The sequence below is a fragment of the Sus scrofa genome, chromosome 15 (assembly GCF_054392235.1).
Source record: "Sus scrofa isolate SSC_HxYL_T2T_F1_AM1 chromosome 15, Sscrofa_HxYL_maternal_Yorkshire_Landrace_v2.0, whole genome shotgun sequence".
In the NCBI taxonomy this organism is placed as follows: domain Eukaryota; kingdom Metazoa; phylum Chordata; class Mammalia; order Artiodactyla; family Suidae; genus Sus; species Sus scrofa.
The window spans coordinates 61,783,051-61,802,995 of record NC_139397.1 but is presented as its reverse complement, the minus strand read 5'-3'; the positions used below and the strand labels follow the sequence as shown (position 1 = coordinate 61,802,995).

Sequence of the window (19,945 nt, the reverse complement as noted above, 5' to 3'; positions counted from 1 at the left end):
ACTTGCAAAGATTTTCTCCCATTCTGTGGGTTGTCTTTTTGTGTCGTTTAGGGTTTCCTTTGCTGTGCAGAAACTTAGAAGTTTGAGTAGGTCCCATTTGTTTATTTTTGTTTTTGTTGTCAATACTCTGATAGGTGGATCTGAGAAAATGTTGCTGTCGTTTACGTCAGAGAGGGTTTGGCCTCTGTTTTCCTCTAGGAGTTTGATAGTGTCTGGTCTTATATCTAGGTCTTGAATCCATTTGGAGTTTCTTTTTGTGTATGGTGTTAGGGAGTGTTCTAATTTCATTCTTTTCCATGTGGCTGTCCAGTTTTCCCAGCACCACTTATTGAACAAGCTGTCCTTTCTCCATTGTGTATCCTTGCCTCCTTTGTCATAGATGAGTTGGCTGTAGGTGCGTGGGTTGAATTCTGGGCTTTCTATCCTGTTCCACTGATCTATATTTCTGTCTTTGTGCCAGTACCATGCAGTTTTGATGACTGTTGCTTTGTAGTCTAGTCTGAAGTCCAGGAGCCTGATTCCTCCAGCTCCATTTTTCTTTTTCAGGATGTTTTTGGCTATTATGGGTCTTTTGTGCTTCCAAACAAACTTTAAAACATTTTGTTCAAGTTCTGTGAAAAATGTCCTTGGTAATTTGATAGGGATTACATTGAATCTGTAGATTGCCTTAGGTAGTATAGTCATTTTGATAATATTAACTCTTCCAATCCATGAGCATGGTGTATCTTTCCATCTATTTGTGTCATCTTTGATGCCTTTCATCAGTGGCTTGTAGTTTTCAGAGTACAGGTCTTTTGTGTCTTTAGGTAGGTTTACGCCTAGGTATCTTATTCTTTTGGATGCGATGGTAAACGGGATTGCTTCCCTAATTTCCTTTTCTGCTCTTTCATTGTTAGTATATAGAAATGCCGTCAATTTCTGTGTATTGATTTTGTATCCTGCGACTTTGTCATATTCGTGGATGAGCTCTAACAGTTTTCTGGTCGGTAGTCATATTCTTAACCTGCTGAGCCACAATGGGAACTCTCCCCACAGACAATTTATAATTTGTGAAAGTAGCTATAGATGGAAGTTCCAGAAGTGGGGCCCCAGAGGTGACAGTGGGTGGAGAAAAGATTGGGTTCATTCATGACCCTAGAGGCCTGTGCAGGTAGACCAGCATGTTAGGGCAGCTCATTGAATCCCCAGATAAGGTTCCGTCCTAAGAGTGCTTCTCACTTAGCCCATCAGGGTCAGACTGAACTCTGAGTAAAAGAATCAAGGGGGTTCCCTGGTGGCTCAGTGGGTTAAGGCTCCGGTGTTGCCACTGCTGTAGCTCAGGTCGATGCTGTGGCACAGTTTCCATCCCTGGCTGGGAAACTTCTGCATGCCTCCAGCACGGCCAGTAATAATAGCCATAAAAAAGAAAATAAAGAATTAAGGGAGTTGAAGGTCCTCAGGGAAATGAGGTTCCTGCGGCTGAAGCTTTGCAGGTTCCAGTCCTGTGGGCTCCTCCCAAACCCAGTCAAAGGGATTTAAGGCCTATGGGTAGTCATCTAACAGTCTATTGAATTGAATTGAAATGAAATGAATTGAATTAAGAGGCAACATGGAGCTGAGAAGCAGATGTGAAAGGGCTGGGGATTTCCACCCCCTGTTTTGCTTTGACCTCTGTAGTTGAGGACCTGATGGCACTGTATGCCTGAATAGGTTAAAAGCTTAAACCATTTTAGCCAGGAAGAAGAGCCATCTGCATGCAGAGACTCAGAAAGGCACAGTGATAGCTAGTGAAGTGTGTCTCACGTGACCACCCTGTGACATTCGTTGTACGAGACGCCTCAATGGAACTTACATAACTGATCTTTGTGGTGAAGCTTGATACAAGAGGTCTTTTGATTTCCATTTTACAGTTGGGGTTCAAAGGGTCACAACGTTTTGGAGTTCCTGTTTTGGCTCAGCAGCTTAAGAACCTGACATAGTGTCTGTGAGGATGCAGGTTTGATCCCTGGCCTTGTTCAGTGGGTTAAAGATCCGTCATTGACGCAAGCTGAGCAGATGAGGCTTGGTTCTGGTGTTGCTATGGCTGTGGCATTGTAGGCCAGGATCTGTAGCTCCACATTTGACCCCTAGTCTGGGAACTTCCATATGCTGCAGGTGCAGATGTTTAAAAAAAAAAAAAAAAAAAAAGCTCACAAAGTTTTAAGCATATTCCTAAGATACCTTTTCCCAGTGGAGTCAGGGCCCTTGGGAAAAGGGGTCCCAGGTCTGTTGGACCCCTGATTGCTGTCCCCTGATTGTGTGGGTCTTTAATCTCATGTTCCTCCTTTGCCCAGATACCCATGACACTGGCCAAGGTCCAGCTATTTCCTAACAAGTCTGGTTTCTGAAACCAGCCTTACCTGTGTTCAGTCCTTTTGGGGAATTAGTCTCTGGACATATAGCACACAGTCTAACATCTTATTGACTTATGTTCTTTAATGGGAAAGGAATTGGCTCTTTCACTCCTTATATATTCTCTGTGGTGACTTGATACATACAGCAGGTATTTCAACAGTAATTTCAGCTGTTGAGGGGGTTTGTAGTTGTGCATCAGCTACTTCTCATCTTCTTCCTTCCTTGCATAAGTCAGGATCCCTCTGCCAAACCTCACACCCAGGTAGAAGCATCTTCCCAATTTGAAGTAGTCTGCTTTCCCCTTCCTTTTCTCCTCTTTAGCATCCAGTCCCCTCATGAGAGCAGGGATTCAGTGAAGCTGAGAGGTTGCTGCCTGGCTGGAGAAAGGCTTTGGAAATGACCCATTCTGGTTTCTTAGGAGAGATACCTGGCAATGGAGTAATTAGGAGCATAGACTCGAGTCAGACCTGGGTTCAAGTCCTGGCTCTGCCATTTACTTACTCCAGCACCATGGACATGTCACCTCTCTGCGCCTGGGTTTCTCCATCCATAAAGTGGGGCAGATCTCAGTGCCTCATTGGATTGTTGTGAAGATTGGATGGAATAACACCTTAAAAAGCCTAAGGAACAGGAGTTCCTGTCGTGGCACAGTGGTTAGCGAATCTGACTAGGAACCATGAGGTTGCGGGTTCGATCCCTGCCCTTGCTCAATGGGTTGAGGATCTGGCATTGCCGTGAGCTGTGGTGTAGGTTGCAGACGCGGCTTGGATCCCATGGTGCCATGGCTCTGGCGTAGGCCGGCAGCTACAGCTCCAATTGGACCCCTAGCCTGGGAACACCCATACGCCGCAGGAGTGGCCCTAGAAAAAGCAAAAAGACAAAAAAAAAAAAAAAAAACCCAAGGAACAGATCTGTGGTAGTCTTAAAGGCAGAGGGTGGGGAGTGTTCAAAACGGGTAGAGGGAATCGAAAGGTACAAACCTCCAATTATAAAATAAAACAAGTCCTGGGCATGGAACATATGGCGTGGTGACTGTAGTTAACCACACTGTATTCTATATTTGAAACTTGCTAAGAGTGTATATCTTAAGAGTTATCACAAGTCAGGAGTTCCGAATGTGGCACCAACAGGATCAGCGGCATCTCTGGAGCAGGTTCAATCCCCAGCCTGGCACAGTGGGTTAAGGATCTGGTGTTGCCGAGCTCTGGTGTAGATCGCAACTGTGGCTCAGATCTGATCCCTGGCCCAGGAACTCCATATACTGCTGGGTGGCCAAAAAAAGAAAAAGTTATCACAAGTCAAAAAAATTGTAACTGTGTGGTGGCAAGTGTTACTAGACAGGGATCATTTGCAATATGTACAAAGATCGAGTCATCTCGTACACCTGAAACTAATATACTGTTAAATATCCAGCATAACTCAAGAAAATATATGAAGTATATATATTTATTTATATGTTTTCTTGAGCTATATGATGGACATATAAATGTGTGTGTATGTATTACTATATAATAAATAATAAGTAAAATATAAATATATTTTATTTGTTTATAAATAGTTGGTATATAATAGACATGTAACAGTGTGTGCGTGTATAATAGACATATAACAGTTTATCTACCTGACCCTAAAATAGAAACACTCACAAAGCACTTTAAGCCACTACAGAAGCACAGCTGTAAGTCATGGTGCCTACGGGGCGAGAGGTTTTAGAAACCAAGGGGCTTTATCTTGCTACCGCTGGTGGTGGTTGTGTATCGGGGAGGGCAGTCTGCAGGGATGGTTAAACCCTTTCTGAGACCCTCCAGAAAGTGAGGCTGGAAGAAACCCTGTAGGAGTTTCTGAGGCAAGGGCCACAGGGGGAACGGCCTCTGAACCCCCTTTTATGATAGGGGCCACGGGTACCTGACTTACGATGAATTTAGTCCTCAACATGTGACCAGCATGCCTTCACTTTCTTTCTCTTTCTCTGTCTAGTGATCTCCTGATGAGGGACAACCTGTTCGAAATAATAACAAGCTCTAGGACCTTCTACGTGCAGGTAAAAAGCTCCTTCACTGACGTTCCTTTTACTGTGGGCGGTGTGCTTGTAGACCTGCCTTTCCCTTTGCTTTCTCTTTTATTTTGGCCGAAGTTTCTCGGTGGTAAATTTAGCCCCTGATAGTCAGTCTGAGTCCCATTTTATTCTAAACAGGATGTTTGCCAGAAGCTTCCCTCCCATAAAATCATGAGAGCGGGTTGAACCCCTAAACTGGGGAATGTGACTTTGTACCAGCTGCCCTCAGCTGCTGGGGCGCCAGCTAAGCAGAGAAAAGGAGAACTGGTCAGTGGTTTCACTTCTCCCTTGGAGGGTATTTATAAGCCCTGTCTGTGTGTGGACATCACTGTGTGCGGAAGGACGAAAGCACAGCGGGCCTCTGCAGGCGCCAGGTGCACAGCCCAGCTGCACAGAGGAAGCCATTGTTGGGGCCCTGACGCTTCAGCTCTCAGAAGCTTCTCCCTTCCACCCACGGCTTTGGAGTTCTCCCAGCTCCTTCTGAAATCACAGGCGCTAGAAAGGCAGATTTCTAGCCTGTAGCATGGCCTACACGTTCAAGGCCAAGTCCCCACCCCAGCCTGCCTGGCAGCCCACAGAGTGTGCCTTGATCCCTGCAGCCTCGTGCTGATGCTGCGTTGCTAGTGGTGAGACTGCTGTGGAGAAGCTTGGTTTACATGTGCGGCTCCCCAGCCAAAGCTTTTCAGGGTTCCCAGTGCACTCCACGCTAAACACCCTCCCTTTCAAGGGATCGCCCTGGCCCCATTTCTTAGGCAGTGGCTCCCTACGAGCTGGGCACCCTCTGCTTGAGCCCAGCAGACATGCTCACAGCCTGAGGCATCCATCTATGGATTCCGGTCACTCAGACGAGCCCTGTGCCATCAGGGGAGAGCTGTGGAAACTGCTGCTTCGTTAGAGCGGCTCCACTGCCCTTTGGGGACAAAGTTCGAGCTGTAGGTGCAGCAGAAGAGTTTCCAGTTCTTGGATTTAACAGCTATTTGTTGAGCATCCTCGATGTTCCCAGTATTGCCTCATGCTGGGGACCCCGCCTTAAACAGAAGAGATCCTGAACCAGAGAAGGAGAGAATCAAGCAAACAGGCAGCCAGAACAGTGCAACGAGGTGGGGGAGGGCATGTTGGAGAGAGGAGCACAGGGGAACATTTAGGGCAGTGAAACCATTGTGGATGATACTGGCATGTGCACAACGTAAAATTTTACAGCACATAGCATATCATTTGTGCAAATTTAAGAAATCATTTAGGGAGTTCCTGCTGTGGTGCAATGGGATTGGTGGCATCTCTGGAGCCTTGTGATGCAAGTTCAATCCCTGGCCAGGCACAGTGAGCTAAGGATCTGGTGTTGCCACAGCTGTGGCATAGGTTTCAACTACGGTTCAGGTTTGATCTTTAGCCCCAGAACTCCACATGCTGCAAGGCAGTCAAAAAAGAAAATAAAAAAACAAAAAGAAATAATTTAGGAGGTCAGGGGATCCCAATATGGCCTGCAGATTATGACCAAAGAACCTAAATGTGTTACATGTATGAGACAGCCCCACTGATGGGGATTGGGAATAAACAAAACAAGGAAACAGTGTGGGAAGGACTACCATTAGAGTGAGGAGCGGTTGCCATGGGAACTCCTAAGAGGGGTCCCTCCCCCAGCCTCAGGGAGACAGGAGAGGTTTCCTGAAGGAAGATACCTCTAAGTCAAGTCCATTGGAAGAAGAGTGTCCCAGGCAGAGGGAACAGGGAACAGCCCATGTGAAAAAACCCGGAGATGAAAGGGGCTTAGGTGCCGGAAGGCTTATACACAGGGTCATAGCCTTGTGTGCCTTGTTAAGGAGCTTGTATTTTATCCAAGGGGTTCATGCCCTTGAGGTTAAGCCAGGGGAGTGACCCAATCAGATTTGCCTCCTAAGAATACCAGGTGGGCAAGCGATCTAACTCTCGGAGCCTTGTTTTCCTTATCTGTAAGATGGTGATGCCAGCCCTCAGTGCTGGCCCCTCGATGGGACACTGGCGGTGAATGTCCTGGCCAGTACAGTGAGAGGACAGAGGAGAAAGGGTAGGACAGGGCCCAGGAAGAGCAGTTGAAAGCTGTTGTCACAGTTTAGATGAGAGATAAAAGGAAGCCTGAACTTAGATGGATGGAGAAGAGCAGAAACATTTGAAGCAATTGAAGAGTCCTTTCTGGAACTCAAGAGTTGACTGGACATGGGGCCAAGGAAGAGAGGGGAAGTGAGGACCCTGCCCAGATGTCTGGCCTGGGCTTCAGGGTGGCTGATGGCAGCAGCCACCACGATAGATGGACACACAGGAGAGGGGGCTGTGGAGATCAAAGGTAAGAATGTTCAGGAGACACTGCATTATCTTCATGAGTGTCTGCCTGCCCATTGACCAGACTTTTATCACCTCTTCCATCCCCTTTGCCATCTGCTCCCACATTTCTAGGATAAAAGAATATTCACATGGAGCTCCCACCGTGGCAGTGTGGTGAGTTAAGAATCTGACTGCAGCGGCTTGGGTTGCCGTGGAGGTGTGGGTTTGATCCCTGGCCACCAGTGGGTTAAAGGATCTGGCATTGCCATAGCTGTGGCATAGGTCACGGCTGTGCCTCATACTCAGTTCCTGGCCCAGGAACTTCCATATGACATGGGTGCGGCCGTAAAATTAGAAGACAAAAACAAAAAACAGAACACTCACATCACCCTGAATAAGTATTTTTTAATTTTTTTTTGTTTTATTGAAGTGCAGTTGAATTACAATGTTGTGTTAATTTCTCCTGTACAGCAAAGACTCGTCATACATATGTATACATATTCTTTTTCATATTCTTTTCCATTATAGTTGACCACAGGATATTGCACATAGTTCTCTGTGCTCTGTAATAGGACATGGTTGTTTATCCATCCTATATGTAGTAGGTTGCCCCTGCTGATCCCAAACTCCCAATCCTTCCCTCCACCCTGAATAAATAAATGAGCAAATGGGCAAACCTGTATATAGCACCTAGCTCGGAACAGAAAGGTAGAGAAGGGTAGAGATGAAAAATCTTTAAAAATATGGTTTTTTATTCATTTAAAAACAACAACTCTAAACTCATTTATGTTAACCCAAGCCACATTTTATGAAAAATAACTCTAAAACAAAAAGGCAACAGGAGTAGCATTTTTTGTAAACATATTTTTGCAGATCTCTTTAATGGCTGGCTTATTAGAAGACAGCAGGACTTTGCTATCTGCTTCTGCATTCAGTCTGTGACCATATGTTGTTTTGATGGAAGAGTATGAAGAAAATCTGGCCCCGCAGAGACTTGTATTTGGAAAAAAGGAATATTTTTAATCGCTCTTGCAGATAATTGTGGATCACTTCTTCTTAGGTTCTATACCCAAACTTGACACATGGTAGTTTCTTAACGTGTCAGTCTGTGTGGAACTATAAACTTTCATACTTAATTACATTAAAATCCATTGGTCAGCTTTGCGTTTTGAATGGATCCGTGTTACCAGTGTATGATTTTGCAACTACATGCATTGCTCATTTGGAAAAGAGTGGTCCCCCTGAGATCTGCAGATCTTCCAAATGTTGACACATTTTATTGTATGATATACAAAAAAAGCCACATTAGTTAATATCACCCCTGGTATCATCAACAAAGTCTTTAAGTATCCAAAGCTGTCAAGCTCTCATAGGAGGCAGATGTAGGTTTTCTGAAATTCTCAATTTTTTTTCTTTGAAAGCTCAAAACTCATCATTTGCAAAAACAAACAAACAAAACTTTCCTGATATTCCTTGACATTACAGGCTCATTTCATGTGTTTTTGTGAAAGAGTCTGCCACATCCCTATGTTGGAGAAAAGTTTGACAGTTTGTGTGCCAGTCACATGTTCCAAGGAAAATTCTTGTTTCATGCAAAGGGTGAAAGAATATAATGGCTCCTCAGATAGGGTGGTGTCAGCAATTTTACCACCTGCTTCCCCAGATGATGTTCCATAAATCTGCCTGAAGGAGCCATATTTCCTTGGTATCTAGAAAAGCTAGATCAGGGAGCAAGGACAGTCTAGGCAGAGTAAACAGACTCCTTGGACAGAAGGGTAGGACTTGAGATAGGGGCTGGATTCCAACAACTTAGGTGGTGGTCATTTACCTCTAGGTCACATTAATGATCACTGGACACATATATGTCCCAGGCAGTTTGCAGGCAGCACATACTTCAGTCTCAGCAGTCCTTGAGGTCATCTCCACTTTACAGATGCAGAAATGGTGTGCCTGAAGGCAAATTGTTTGTTCCAGATCACAGACCTGGTGGGTTATGGAACTGATTGGGAAGTACCAGTGTTGTGTTTAAAAGCAGCCTGGGGAGTTCCCGTCATGGCTTAGCAGGTAATGAACCCAACTAATATCCATTAGGATGTGGGTTCGAACGCTGGCCCCTCTCAGTGGGTTAAGGATCCGGCATTTCCGTGAACTGTGGCGTAGGTCACAGGTACGGCTTGGGGCCAGCATTGCTGTGGCTGTGGCGCAAGCTGGTAGACTGCAGCTGTGATTTGACCCCTAGCCTGGGAACTCCCATATGCCATGGGGGTGACCTTCAGAAGACAAAATAGATAGATAGATAGATAGATAGATAGATAGATAGATAGATAGATAGATAGATAGATAGATAAAAGTAGCCTTGGCAGAACCCACAAAGTATTGGGTGCAGCCATAGGCAGCTGAGTAGAGGGAGTCTGACTCTAAATCAGGGAAGACCAGCTTGGGTTAATTAGCTGCCTTGGTAGATGGGTTGTCTTGGTGACAAAGATCCAGGATCTGGCCATAATCAGCTATCTAAGCAGGTAGACAGTTTTCAGTGTGGAGCAAGGGTTCAAAATGAGACTTCAGTCTTTGGAATACTAGGCAAGCAGGGGTTCACCATTTTCCCATTTCCCATAGAAGGTCAGGGATCTTAGGCAGCTTACCAAGAGGAGAATTAGGAGTTCCCCTTGTGGTGCAGTAGGTTAAGGACTTGACCATGTCTCTGCAAGGATGCAGGTTCAATCCCCGGCCTCTGTGGATTAAGGATCTGGTGTTGCCTCAAGCTTTGGCATAGGTTGCAGATGTGGCTCCGATGCAGCTCAAGGCTGGCAGCTGCAGCTCTGATTTGACTCCTAGCCCAGGAACTTCCACATGCCACAGGTGCTGCTGTAAAAAGAAAAAAAAAAAAAAAAGAAAAAGAGGAGGATTAGTTGTTTGAAGTGAGAAATTCAGTACAGGCTGCTTTTGGTAACCTTGCATAAGCTCAGCTGTCAGAGCGAAGGGGCTATGTCAGGGTGAGAGTAGTCCTAAAGGGCTCAAACGTGGATTGCAGAGTGTTAAGCTAGAACCCTTTGGACACTTACTGTTTTACTTTAGATGATAATGTGAATGGCTGCACCCACCTAGAACTATGTAGTGCACAGTCTATGCAATGATATGTGGCAGGGCTATATCTAAAGGTGTCATGGATTCTCCAGGAGAGGGTAAAGGTTTTATTAGCTGTTAGGAAGGGAAGGCTGCAGAAGTTGGGAATAGGACGCAGAAGGAGCAGCCTAATAGCTAAGACATAGAAACAACCTAAATGTCTATTGACAGATGAATAGATTTAGAAGATATGGTACAATGGAATACTACTCAGCCATAAAAAGAATGAAATAATGCCATTTACAGCAACATGGATGCAACTAGAGATTCTCATACTAAGTGAAGTAAGTCAGAAAGAGAAAGACAAATACCCTATGATATCACTTATGTGTGGAATCTAAAATGTGGCACAGATGAACCTATCTACACGACAGAAGCAGACTCATAGACCCGGAGAACAGACTTGTGATTGCCAAGGGAGAGGGAGGAGGGAGTGGGATGGACGGAGAGTATGGGGTTAGTAGATGCAAACTCTTATATTTAGAATGGATAAGCAATGAGGTCCTACTGCATAGCACAGGGAACTATATCCAATCACTTGGGGTAGACCATGATGGAAGATAATACGAGAAAAAGAATGTATATATATGTGTGTGTGTGTGTGTGTGTGTGTGTGTGTGACTGGGTCACTGTGCTGTATAGCAGAAATTGACACCACATTGTAAAACAACTATACTTCAATAAAAATGTTTAATAAATACAATTTTAAGAATAGATTTTAAAAAGTAAAAAATTAAACCAACTCCCCCCCACCAAAAAAAGAAGGAGCTGCCTAAAAATTCTAGACAGCTGCAATGGAGGTAACCTGAAGCACATATTGGAAGCCTTTTATGGATGACCTGCAGAATTTGTTGCTTGAAACCATTGCATGTGTTATGATGCTGGGGTTATGGCAGATACTCAATAAATGCTCACTGGACTGCAATAAAACCACTGACTACAGTGACTCATCTTAATATTCTTTGTTCCTCTTACCTCAAAACTGCCCTCAAGGACAGAAACCCTACTTTTTTCTTTTGAACTAAGCATCAGAAACACACACACACTTAGGCAGACCAGGAAGAGAGGAAGATATGAGCTTAGTGTTTCCTTGTTGTTCTGCTGAGTTTTTAAGCTGTGTGTGTGTGTGTGTGTGTGTGTGTCTTAGTAATTCACAATAGAGTGGGTGGATTTCAGCCTTTTTTTTTTTTTTCAATCTAGGGTTCATGAAGCTACCTCTGTGATGTGGTTTTAAGATATTTTTGAGTTTTTGATGAAAGCTAAGCACAGGCTTTCTATAAAAGATAGAATATACACATACACCATAATTTTTGCATGTAATTATTGAGGTTTCACTGAATTTCTGTTGCCATTAGATTCTCGTTCTTCAAACTGCTAATAGAGATTTTAATTGTGATCTCAATAAAGTAATATTCTGTTTCTTCTCATGTGGGATTAGTATCTGCTTTTCTATTTGAATAATACTTTAAACATTAAAGATCTAAACATTAAATATTAATATAATAAACATTAAAGTAATCAGTAAACATTAATGTTTACTAATGCTTATTATCCTCATGGCTTGGTTAACTACCTAGGTTATCTGACAGAAAAATGTCAGAGGATTAGGGAAGAAATATAAATAATTAGCAAACAATATCCATCTCAATTACTAAATGTTTTAAGAAAGAGATTTAACTATTCTGTCTGTCATATTAGTGGGGTTTTGTTTGTTTGTTTTTGGCAACACTCGGAAGTTCCCAGGCCAGGGGTCTAACCTGAGCCACAGCAGTGACAATGTCAGATCCTTAACCCACTGAGCCACCAGGGAACTCCACACATACTCTTTAATCTAGCAATTTCCCTGAGAGCTGAAGAATCCTAAATATGAAAAGAGAAAACCTTTATGCACAAAGATGTGAATAGCAGTATTATTTATATTGGAGAATTGGAAATGATCTAGGTGAGTTTTAGAGGATTTGGATGCTAGCGTTAAGTCAGACGATTCCTAGTTTTCTCTGATTCAGGGAGTCCTTGCTGAGTGGAGCTGGGATGAAGATACCTAGGCTGGTTCCCAGAGGAGATGTGAACATTTGCTGACTATCTCAAACGACAGTCAGATGGGTGGCCTGTGGCTGGTGGGGGTAACACTTGACATGGAGATATATTTGCTAGGGTGGTAGAAAGAATACAAGTAGCTTAAAAGCCTGGAAACCAATGATTGGACTGTCATCATGGGGACCTTGCAATCTGTTTAAAGCAAGTGCCAAGTCTCCTGTGTGATGGGGAGACCTTTGTCTCTCTCCCTCAGCTCCATTCCCATCATTCCCTCTGTCTCCTCACTCTTCCTCACCAAATCAGCTTCTCTTCCCCCAGAAGGAAAATCTCTAAGAAATCCTTTTCTGCTAATGGACAGTTTCCTTGTTGCCATCTTATTCCAACTCGAAATAATCTTTCTTCTCCCCTAAATATATGATCTTATTTGATGCCAACAAATTTATCCTTTAGGTAAGAATTACCTGTAGTTTGAATATGAAGCAAATGAAAAAAAAAAGTTGTAGGGAGAAGGCAGTGAATGTATTTATAATATTGGAATTTAAGGCTTCATTTGTGTCTCTCATATCAAATAATAATAAAGAAGAAGTAAACGAAATGAAAACAAAGAAGAAAACCATGATAACTAATACTTAAGAAGCCCATTCTGTGTATCAGGCACTTTCTAACTGCTTTACCTAAATGAGTTCACTTGATTTTTCCTAATAGGAGTTCCCTGGTAGATCAGCAGGTTAAGAACCTGTCATTGGAGTTCCCGTCGTGGCGCAGTGGTTAACGAATCCGACTAGGAACCATGAGGTTGCGGGTTCGATCCCTGCCCTTGCTCAGTGGGTTAACGATCCGGCGTTGCCATGAGCTGTGGTGTAGGTTGCAGACGCGGCTCGGATCCCGAGTTGCTGTGGCTCTGGCATAGGCTGGCAGCTACAGCTCCGATTAGACCCCTAGCCTGGGAAACTCCATGTGCCACAGGAGCAGCCCAAGAAATAGCAAAAAAAGATAAAAAAAAAAAAAAAAAAAAAAAAAAAAAGAACCTGTCATTGTCACTGCAGTGGCTCCAGTTGCTGCTGTGGCACCAATTTGATCCCTGGCTTGGGAATTTCCATATACCAAAGTAGTGGCCAAAACAAACAAACATGTAAATATATTTTAGAAAATAAGATTTTAAAAATTTCCCAGTAGATCCCCTGTGGAATAGGCTAGCTCTGATATTAGTAGAAGAGCTTTTGGAAGAATATTGGAGACCTTATCCTTGTTATCCTTTTTGGACTAGGCGTGGATTTATTTTTTTCTTGGGAAAGCACCGGCTGTCAAATAACTGGGAAAAGGCCAGGGGAGAGAGAGGGCGGGTGAATTTGCAGCTATGGTGTATGTGCCTACGATACGGCCTGTGGCCTGGAGAAAGATCGCTGCCTCTTTTTGGCCCAGTGTGCCAGGGTGTGAACCTGTTCCCTTTGTAATGTCCTGCACACACCTAACCAAGGAAGGTTTGTTTAGGGTGACAGAGAGAGGGTAGGAATGCAAGTTTGAGGGCCTTTAAAAAACAAGATTTGGGAGTTCCCATTGTGGCTCAGCAGGTTAAGAACCTAACGTAGTATCCATGAGGACTTGGGTTCAATCTCTGGCCTCGTTCATTGGGTTAAGGATCTGGCGTTAACACAAGCTGCAGTGTAGGCCACAGATGTGGCTTGGATCCCACCTGGCTGTGGCTGTGGTGTAGGCCAACAGCTGATTCGACCCCTAGCCTGGGAACTTCTGTATGCCTCACATGAGGCCCTAAAAAGAAAAAAAAAAAAAAAAAAGATTTGTATTACCTTGATATAACGAAAAGAGAAAGAATCATTTTAGGGATGGGGAAAGTAGGTTATATGTGGAGAATTCTGCAGGCCATCGTGAGATGTTGGTGCACACATATGCACAGGCTCACTAATGCACGCTTATTAGGGTGGCACTGTCTGGGAAGATGCAGAGGGTCAGAGAGAGGTTAACAAATAGGTTTCTGGAGGTCAAGGCTTCATTCAGACTTGGGTAGGTTTCTGGAGGTCAAGGCTTCATTCAATCTTGGTCCCATCTTGTGTCCAGGCCTTGATGCCACGTGTTACACCTGAGTAAGAGGCCTCAGTAAATGTTTGCCAGGTTCACTTGAACTCAGCTGGAAAGCACTGAGAATTCCCAGGGCTCCACCCCCCCCCAGTGATTTGGCCTCTGATTTTCCTCCCTTTCTTCACACAGCCGCTGCTGCCCCCTTCTGGGGTTGCTTGGTACTTTGGGGGGAATACTTCTAAGGGCTCAGCAGTATCCTTAGACGTTAGTGAGCTTGGTACTCTAAGTCTAGCAACTCTTTTTTATTTTTCATTTTATGGCCGTGCGGCATATGGAAGGTCCAGGGACAGGGATTGAATCCAAACCACAGCTGTGACTTATGCCACACCTGCAGCAGGGGGTCGAGCCCACACCTCCACAGCGACCTGAGCTGCTGCAGTCAGATTCTTAACCCACTGCCCCACAGAGGGAGCGCCAAGTCTAGTGACTCTGGATGGGATTGAAGACAGACCTTGGTCACTGGTGCTTTGAGAGAAACCCTGTCCTTGGAGAAATTAGCAGCCATCTGGGAGGATTTGCAGAGGATTTGGTTTTGATGGGACTGGAGCTGAAAGTGGAATTCTTGGCTTGGCTAGCTGTAGCAGAAAGATGATTGCATTGCATCAGGAAAACTGGACTCTTAGACAGCCCTGAAGCTAGAGCTCTGGCTTTCTGGGCCTCATTTTCATTTTCTGCAGAACGGGAGGTGAGGCTGGCTGATTACGTCGGGGTGGGGGAGTGAGGGACTTCAATGGGATATGGGCCTCTGAGATCTCCCTCCCTCATGACCTCTGCCCCACTTCAAGCCCTTTCATTTAGGGGGTGTCAATACAATTTTGCAGGGGAAAAATGTCCTCGGAAGTCTGAAAGGCACTGGGCTGGAGAGTCTCTGAGATCCCTTCCAGCTCCAATGGTGTGATTTTATGAACTTAGAATTGAGTCAGAGAGGTGAAAGCGGAAATCACAGAGCCAGATGTGTCTAAGTGCGGTGGGTGTTTTGCAGGCGGACAGCCCGGAGGACATGCACAGCTGGATTAAGGAGATCGGGGCAGCTGTCCAGGCTCTCAAATGCCACCCCAGAGTAAGTCACTTCCTTCCTCTTCACAGTCACTGTCAACCTTGCCAGGAGTTGCCCAGAGTGGGCAGGTTTTACTTGGTGATGTAGGCAAGCAGCCCGGTGCCCAGCTGCAGCTTAAGCCTAGGCTGTCTTGTTTCTTTTTCTTTTTTGACTTGTTTGGGTACAGGGTTTTTTTTTTTTTTTTTTTTTTTTTTCAGTAGTTGGACGAGGTGAAGTAAGGTTGGCTAGAGACCCAGTGCTCCTGATGTGTCCTGTACAACTCCCTGCCAGGCAGACCTTGACACATCTGGAATGATTGTTATTAGACATGTTTGATGCTTTAAAAATTTTTAAATTATAGTTGATTTACAATGGTCTGTCCATTTCTGCTGCCTAGCAAAGTGACCCAGTTTAACTGACTCTTAAACATGTGTCTCTGGACCTGTGTGGCAGTGATCCTGGGAGGAGGGACGAGGTACTCTTTCTGGGGCTTTGGGATAAATGTTGTAAGGAAAACTCTCACCTCTTTTCTCCCCCCACCCCCCACTTTTATTTGTGTAGGAAATGTCCTTTTCTAGGTCCATTTCTTTGACCCGCCCTGGAAGCTCCAGCCTCTCAGGGGGGCCCAACTCTGTCTTATGCAGAGGGCGGCTGCCCGGGGAGGAGAGGAAGGCCCTCTGCAAAGCCCCTTCCGTGGCCTCCTCCTGGCAGCCCTGGACACCTGTCCCCCAGGCTGGGGAAAAGCCACCTCCCACTGAAGAGATGCCTGAGGACTCTTTGTTCGCACCTCGGCTTGGGGAGACCAGTACTTCTGGGGCACTAGCCAGCTCCCGGATCCGGCACCGATCAGAGCCCCAGCACCCCAAGGAGAAGCCATTTGTGTTCAACCTTGATGATGAGAACATTCGGACCTCTGATGTGTGATGAGGCATGGTGCCCTGGCAAGGGTTGGGGGGGACTCAGACACGGGGCCGGGACTCAGTTTCTCACCTGTTGGAGGACAGCCAGGGGCCTTCCCAACATGCATTTCCCCATGGAGCTCTGTGTGAGAGGCCGGTCCAGCTGGCTTAACTATATATATATATATCTATATATATCTCAGTGCAGTGTATTTAATTTGGGAAAGCCACTAGGTTAGAGAGCAGGTTGCCTCTTATTTGACTTCTTCAAGATCTTCCTGGTGAGAGGAGGTGGAAGTCCAATTTCATCCCCAACCAAGTTTTGTGTCCTTGTCCTTGTCTTCGTTGCTTCCCTTTGTTTTCCAGCTGGGGCACAGAATCTGGAGGCCGCTCACCTGGTTTTATCCTATCCCTGTTTATTGGCTGAAGCTTGACTGTGAACTTGGAGGGTGGTGACTAACTGAGAAGGCGGGTGGCTGGGAGGTGGTGGGAGACCCAGGCTCCAGCTTGACCAGGATACATTTAGAGGAGAGGTATTAAAATCTGGGGTTTCACAGGTGGCCCTGAATGTCCTTGACCAGGGCAGATCCTTCCAGGGGAGATATGTAGGGACCTCTTATAAAGTATGGGGCATGATTTCACACCAGAGCCTCAACCAATTTGGGGAATTACTCCGTTTCCTTGGAGATATTCTTGGACCTCAAATACTGTCGCTATGGATGACAGGTCTGCCCACCTGGTTTCAGAGGCAGGCCCCAAGGGTGGACTTACCAATGTTCAATGTTGAGGACAGAACAGAGATTGCCCTTGACATGGCCATTTACTTGGAAAGCTTAGCGGGTGGATAAGGGTGTGATCATTCACTCGTGTGATAGACCAGATCTCTATTTTAGAGTCTGGGAGTTGCTTTAAAGCAGGAAAAGATGGATTTTCATCCATCCAGCTAAGATTGCTTTGATCCATGTTTTCCAGACAGAAGGAAAGGTCTGTTTAGCCACAATAGATGATCTTGAATCCTGGCCTCACAGCTCTTCTTGCACAGGCCAACTGTAGTCTCATTTGAAGTGCCGTAAATTGTCTCCCCTGGCAGATCTGCCTTTTTTCTGTCCTTGTGTTGCCCTCTGAATGATGCTTCGTGTATTTGCATGACCAGACCTTGTCCTCTGAAGAGGTTCTCTGTACTTAACCGTGAAGAGAGAACAAAGATCGTCTTGAGAGGTATTTATATTTTTTAGAAACTATGCCTAGAAACATTGATTTAGAGACTGTGCATGGCAGGCTAGAGATTTCCCAGGTAAAAGAGCATAGGTGGTATTTCCTGCACCAATTTTAGGATGTACTCTCTTCCATTTGACAAGAAATACTATTTCCAGGGTCCCTGGGGGAATCAGTCTATCTAGCTACCAGAATCTCCTAAAGGAAGGGAGCTTAACTCATGTCCATCTGTACCTTCTTATCAGCTCAATCAATTAATTTTGTCTTTAAATTAAAAAGTAATGCCTCGGAGTTCCCTGTTGGCTCAGTGGGTTAAGGGTCTGACATCACTGTTGTGGCTCTGGTTACTGTTGTGGCATGGGATTTAATCCTGGGACAGGAACTTCTGTATGCTGCAGGGATGACCCCCCCCCCAAAAAAAAATTAATGCCAAGAGGAAGAGACTAAAAGAAGCATTTTTACCTAAGTTAATCCTTCCCTGTCCTCATGCCCAAATTTAACGCAGGGGCCAAAGCATATGATCAGAAAATCTTTAGTGACTTGAAGGAGATCTATTTCTTTCAGGCAGTGTCATTTCCTTGAAGTCTGTGTCAGGTTGAAAACTTTTCTTGACTGCACTGCTTTGGAGACAAGCTTCACTTAAATTGTGTTTGGCCTAGTGGTTCTGTATACACACTGATATGAAAAAGGAAATCTAGGAGTTCCTGTTGTGGCTCAGTGGGTTAAGAACCCGACAGTGTCCCTGAGGATATGAGTTTGATCCCTGGCCTCGCTCAGTGGGTTAAGGATCCAGGTTGCAGACTCGGCTGGGATCTGGTGTTGCTGTGGCTGAGGCGTAGGCTGGCAGCTGCAGCTCTGATTTGACCCCCAGCCTGGGAACTTCCATATGATGTAGGTGCAGCTGTAAAAAAAATAATAATAATAAAGAATATCTACCCTGGATTGAGCTATCTCTTTTTCTCTTTTCTGTGACCTCTTGTATACTTTTGTCCTCAGAAATCCTTGGTTTGGGGATTATTTATTTATGAGTCATCATGGTGACAGCATACTTCAAGTAGACTGATTTTTAAGAAGCCATTCCTGATTCTTAAAGCTGGTTTCTCTGGTTTCATCTTCAAATTTTTCTCAAGAACATTCTTTAGCAGGGTCAAAGAAAGTGCACCATCAGCAATGTGGAACTTACAAAAATAGATTAGAACTTGTGAAATCTCTATAAACATTCCCTAACTCATGGAATGATGTCATCTCTTGGTGGTATGAAAATCTACCCATTTCTCTCTCTTTTAAATAAACTCTCTGCTAATTAATTGCCATTATAGTAAGATGATCTGTTTCTTATTCAGTAAGGCCTATTTTGAGAATGTAGTAAATTAAATGTACTTATAAATCCAAATTGTATTAGATCAAAGGAAAACAAGGACTCCAGTTGGCAAATACTTGGAAATTTCAAGTTAATACATTGTTTATGTTATTCCAACACCAGATAAATATAATTCCTTTTGCTGAAGCCTAAAGGCATTCTTATTCCCAAATCTTATTTCGGAATTCCTTTTGTGTCCATATTTCTTACCTTCTGGTTAATTTCACCTTACCACTTTTTAATGTCACTACACATGTGAGTCAAAGATGGTGCATGCAGAACCAAGGCATTTGGTTTTAAATGTGTAAAATGGAACCAAATGGAAAAAAACAGGACGGAGATGCAGTATCTGCTAGTAGTTAAGTGCCTGGGCTCTGGAATAAATATGTTTTAAAAAGCGGGGGGAAGGAGGAATCAAAAAAAGGTACTGCTTTTTTTATGTATGGAATAAAAATATTCTCTAAATTGGGCTGGGTTTTTTTTTTTTAGGAGTAGACTTTTAAAGGCAACTGTGGCTGTGGTCATTTTATTTTACTATTTTTTTGGCCACACCTACAGCATTCAGAAGTTCCCTGACCAGGGACCAGACTGGAGCCACAGCAGTGACAACAATGCCAAATCTTTAACTGTTAGTCCACGAGGCAACTGTGAGTTTTGCTATTTTCATAAGACTTTTAATTCAGTCTTGACCCACTGTGTGTAGTAGAATTTCAGGTGTCTCCCCATAGCTGAACTGTATTGTCCACTGTTCTTGAAAGTTAAGAATTTGCTTGCTCAAGATCAGCTGATGGCTGGTGAACACAGTTTGGCCTTTGGCATTTTGTGAGATGACTTAATTGTACTATGGTGTTTGAGGAATAGAGACCTCAGGTGAAAATACTTCTGTTTCTGTTTTGAATGGTGAGCTCCCATGAGAAAGAGTCCAACATTTTTTTCTCCCAATGTCACTTTTTTCCCCCTTATTCTCTTTTTTCTCTGTCTCTGTCATTGCCTGCGGTAGTGAATTTCAGTCACTCATGCTGAGTAGAGTTTGAATAAAGTGAATATTTGGCCCCAAAACATACTGTTGGACGCCCCCACCCACCCCGCCTTGCTTGTAAGGTGTGGCATGATTTTGTGTTTTGAACCAGTATGTTTCAGCTGTGAAATGCACTCACTGTAGACACTGAGCTGAGTGCATGGAAACTGTTATGCTTTTCATTTTATGTGATCTCCTAATTGGTATGTAGCAAAAAATAATTTTCTAAAACTGTTTTGTTGCTTGTTTTGTAATAAAACCATGTGAAATACTGCAATACGGCAACGTGTGTTTTCCTAAGGCTGACCTTCTGTCCGTGGGTGGGTGATCTGGCTTGTCAGTGTGCCCCTGGCCTTGGTTTTAGGGATTTCACGACGTGGCTGTCTGCTTGGGGAAGGGCCAGGATGTCTCTTCATCTCCTGGGGTGGGACGG

The 19,945-nt window shown here is 44.4% G+C and overlaps 1 protein-coding gene across 4 annotated transcripts in view; it reads left to right on the top strand.

Moving 5' to 3' along the window:
* PLEKHA2 (pleckstrin homology domain containing A2) overlaps positions 1-19,789 on the top strand; it is an 87,338-nt gene extending 67,549 nt beyond the window's left edge. For all 4 annotated transcript variants that reach the window (XM_085001080.1, XM_021075122.2, XM_085001079.1 and 1 more), the window contains 3 exons: positions 4,351-4,414; positions 14,967-15,044; positions 15,582-19,789. In XM_085001080.1, coding sequence (XP_084857206.1) covers positions 4,351-4,414; positions 14,967-15,044; positions 15,582-15,944 — 505 coding nt within the window. In that variant the 3' untranslated portion in view covers positions 15,945-19,789. The remainder of the gene's footprint in view (positions 1-4,350; positions 4,415-14,966; positions 15,045-15,581) is intronic.
* The last annotated feature ends 156 nt before the right edge of the window (positions 19,790-19,945 follow it).